This window comes from Fonticula alba, assembly GCF_000388065.1.
Source record: "Fonticula alba strain ATCC 38817 unplaced genomic scaffold supercont2.1, whole genome shotgun sequence".
Taxonomy (NCBI): Eukaryota; order Rotosphaerida; family Fonticulaceae; genus Fonticula; species Fonticula alba.
Window position 1 is genome coordinate 2,900,941 of NW_009242971.1, and position 3,769 is coordinate 2,904,709.

General features: G+C 62.8%; 2 protein-coding genes across 2 annotated transcripts; one reads left to right on the forward strand and one right to left on the reverse strand.

Moving 5' to 3' along the window:
* Positions 1-164: 164 nt before the first annotated feature.
* Positions 165-2,532, forward strand: H696_00616 (hypothetical protein; the record flags this gene model as incomplete). The annotated part of the gene is made up of 9 exons (XM_009494496.1): positions 165-331; positions 447-684; positions 839-964; positions 1,069-1,182; positions 1,288-1,426; positions 1,504-1,806; positions 1,897-1,992; positions 2,113-2,131; positions 2,199-2,532. The coding sequence occupies 9 exons, from the start codon at positions 165-167 to the stop codon at positions 2,530-2,532; spliced, it is 1,536 nt and encodes a 511-aa protein (XP_009492771.1).
* Positions 2,533-2,739: 207 nt separating this feature from the next.
* H696_00617 (hypothetical protein) lies at positions 2,740-3,335 on the reverse strand (the record flags this gene model as incomplete). Its single annotated transcript, XM_009494497.1, has 3 exons — positions 2,740-2,794; positions 2,938-3,042; positions 3,163-3,335. The coding sequence occupies 3 exons, from the start codon at positions 3,333-3,335 to the stop codon at positions 2,740-2,742; spliced, it is 333 nt and encodes a 110-aa protein (XP_009492772.1).
* Between the last annotated feature and the right edge of the window lie 434 nt (positions 3,336-3,769).

Below are 3,769 nucleotides of genomic sequence, written 5' to 3' on the forward strand. Positions count from 1 at the left end.
TTCGCGGCTGAGCAGGCAGGAGATCTCGACCACCACCGGGTGATGATGCTTTCAGCGCCGCCCCTCGCAGTCGCATGCCGGGCATGCCGACACAAAGGTTGGTTCCCCCCGATTGCCTCCCCTGCATATGCCCATTCCCTCATTTGCAACTCTCCTCCCCGAAGATGCTTGCGGCCGTCGCCACTCGTTCCCAGAGGCCCGCGCGCGCCATTCGGAGGGCCCTGGCGACCCTGCCCTCACGGCGACGCCTATCGACAGGCGCGTGCACGGCCCCGCCCGACTGGGGGCCGTCCCCGGGGACATTGCTGCCACTGGCCATCTACGTCCACTGGTGCGTCGTGGTCCCTGGCTTGCCGGATGCCCGGTCTTGTTTGGGTGGACTCATGTTCTGGCACGTCTGTCTGCCTCTCTCCTCCTCTCTCTTCTTGTCTCACCCCATGAAACAGGCCCTTTTGTGCGCATCTTTGTCCCTGTTGCAATTTCAACAAGTATAAGCCCCCAGCAGCCGACTTGGCGCCTGGCCCCACCGGCCAGAGTTTCACCGACTCGCTCGGCGCCGCGGTGTTGGCCGAACTGAGGCGCGGCATCCAGCGGGTGACCCCGGTGCCGGGTCAGTCAGCCGCCCGGCCAACACACCTACCCACAAGCCTCTACTTCGGCGGCGGCACGCCTTCTTTGATGCCGGTGCGTGACTTCCCCCGCATGTGCCTGCCTCCATTTGCTCCCATCCGGATCCCCCCCCCCTCTCTCTCTCTTACAGGGTACCCCTTTCTGATGGGTTTGTATGCTCCCACGGAATGCCCCGGCCTTGGCTTCCTGCTGTCCTCCCCTCTCCCAGATGGATGCTGTTCGGGAAATTATTGACTACGTGAGGTCCCTCCGGGGGGTCATCCTCTCAGGGGTTTCGCCTCTCCTTTCCGAGGTGCCGAATGATCTGGAGATCACCCTGGAGGCCAATCCAACGGTGCGTCCGTCATTGACAGGTGCCCCCCTCCCCCCTTCACACACACGACCATCCAATTCTCACCCTCCTTCCCCTCTGCCTTCCCCGGGAGGTGTCGACCGTAGGATCATCATCTTTTTGCGGGTTTCCATCATGCAGGCGTCAATCGCCTAAGCCTCGGCATTCAGTCACTGGACGCCGGGCACCTGGCAGCCATCGGTCGCTCACACACGACGTCGGTGCGTCTTGGTCTCAAGGCTGTCGGCGATTTCTCTCTCTGCCCCTGACACTCACACAAGCACATACTCTCTCTCTCTCTCTCTCTCCGAATGATCGGTACGTAGGATGCAATGGAAGCCATCGCCGAGGCCAAGAAGATCGCCTTCTCTCGGGGCGTGACCTATGATCTTATGTTTGGGCTCCCCGGACAGGGCGTTGATCAGTGGCACGAGGAACTAAGTGTGCGCATCCGCTCCACAACATGTCCTCCCCCCCCCCCCCCCCATGCCGCTGTCTCTCACCCCGTTGTTCCTAGGGCTTCTTGTCTTTGGTGGAGCCAGACCACCTGTCCCTCTACCAATTGACTGTGGAGCCGCACACGCCCCTCCAAAAGGTGCTCACATCCCCCGACCGGCTGTCCGGTCTGGCCTCGGCCTGGGCCCTGCCACTGCGCCGGCTCCCGCCGATGCCCACCGAGGAGGCCATCGAGAAGATGCACGAGTTGACCGACGGCCTGTGTGAAGCCCACGGCCTGCATCGATACCAAGTATCCAACTGGGCGCGAGCCCTCAGCCCGGACCAGCTGGCCACCGGTTTCGAAAGCCAGCACAACTCCGCCTACTGGAATGGGACAGACTATGTCGGTGCGTATTGTGACTGGATTGCCTCCTTCGCGCTGGCTGGGCCTCGTTTTCAGGCCTGGACTTCCCCTCTGACAGTGGCACCGACACCAGGCGTCGGCCCAGGCGCACACGGTCGCTTCACACGCTTGACGGACGGGATGCGCGTGCGCACGCGCTCGATCCCTGAGCCCAAACGCTGGCTTAGCGGTGCGTCCTGCCTCGAATCACTCTCCTTCGCTCCTCCTCGTACCCCCCCCCCCTCCCCCGCCCCTCCCATCCTCTTCCGGTATCGCACTGACAAGTGTCCATCCCCATCGGCCTGCTCAGCTGTCCAATCTGGGGCCAGGTACGAGCATGTGGTCTTCTCATCTGCCAGGACACTCTTGCCGATTGCTGACTGACCCCTTTCCCAGCCCGGAGGTTTGCACGGTTCTCTCGGCGCAGGAGGCGCGTGATGAGCTGGTGTGTCTGGGGTCCCAACAGCGCCAGGGTCTTGTGAGAGAGCGCATTGGCCGGGCTCTGTCAGCTCCGGCGGCACCGGCCTGGAAGGATGTCATCGATATGACCGCAGTCCCGGACCTGGTGGCCGGTGGGTTTGTGGAGTTCACAAAGCCCGTGCGCCAATCTAGCCGGCCGACGGGGGAGATTGTGGTTGAAGACCCGGACATGGCGGCCGCCATGCGTGTCACTCGCCGGGGTCTCCTTGTTGCCGATACTCTCATGGGCAAGCTGGTGAAGATTGACTGATTGACATGCTGTGTCTGCTGCGAATAGATGCAATGCCGTCACTTTGGTCGATGGGCATGTTTGTCTTCATGTGTTCGTTTATTGGCATGTGCACATGGATGTATGCATTTGGCCGTTGAGGCAGCACATGCATACACCAATACATGCGTGTATGTGCTTCTTGCTATTTCATGGGCATCGGCAAGGTACAAGCGGAGGGAGGGGGGATTAGCGGTAGCGATCCTCCTGGCGACGATCGCGCTGGCGGTCATCTCGCACCAGCCTGTCGACATTTGGATGTCAGCAACAGCCTGTTGAGGTTGGACAGAAAAAACGGAGGCGAGAGAGAGAGAGAGAGAGAGAGCGCGAGGATGAAGAGTGGAGGCCGGGAGGGGAGGGCGGAAGAAAAGGGAGCAGACAACGAACCGAGGGTCATCACCCTCCAGGCCGATGCCGGCCATCGGGGTCTTTGCCGGGATGATATACTGGTTGTCGCAGTGGGGGCAGAACTCATCGGCCTCCTCGTACTCGCTGGGGAAAGGACAGGGATGTGCGCATGACAAGCATGTGTGAGACTCAAGCCACCTCGGCACAGGGCGCGGCTGGCGGTGGACGAAGGGAGGGACAGGGGGAAGACCAAGCTTGGCGCACCTGAGATCCTTGCGGAAGACCTTCCGGCACTTCTTGCAGGCGAAAACCATCTCGGTGGACCGGTGGAGCTCGTGGTTGGAGACGGCGGCATGGCACTCGGCGCAGTCGAACCACTTCTTCTTGCAGCACGGGGCGCGAATGGAAACCTGGGCGTTGAGAATATGGACGCACATGGCGGGGCGGGGCGGGCGGGCGGGCGGGGGGGGTAGGGGGAGGAGGGAGATCTGGGCGGCGAGAAGGGCACGCGGGGAGGAGGGAGGACACTGGTGGGGTGTGCGGAACAGGGCGCGCGGCCACGGCCCGGACCGGAGAGGTACCCACTGAAGAAGCAGGCGCGATGCGCCGAATGGTCGCGTAGGTACGTTGGGATTCGGTTCCCGTGATAGAGTCAGCCTCTTGGCGGGCAAAATGTGCGCCGCTCCGTGGGGCAGCGTGGCCGTCTCGCCACCGGGCTGGTTGGCGGGGCTCTCTGCCCAGCTGGTTCTCGCTCACTCTCGGCGCCAGGGCAGCAGCCGGGCCTGGGGCTCGAATGCCAATGCGCGCGGGTGCTACACCCGCCTGCAAGACGTCCCTAGCGCATTGGCCGGGCTCTGTCAGCTCCGGCGGC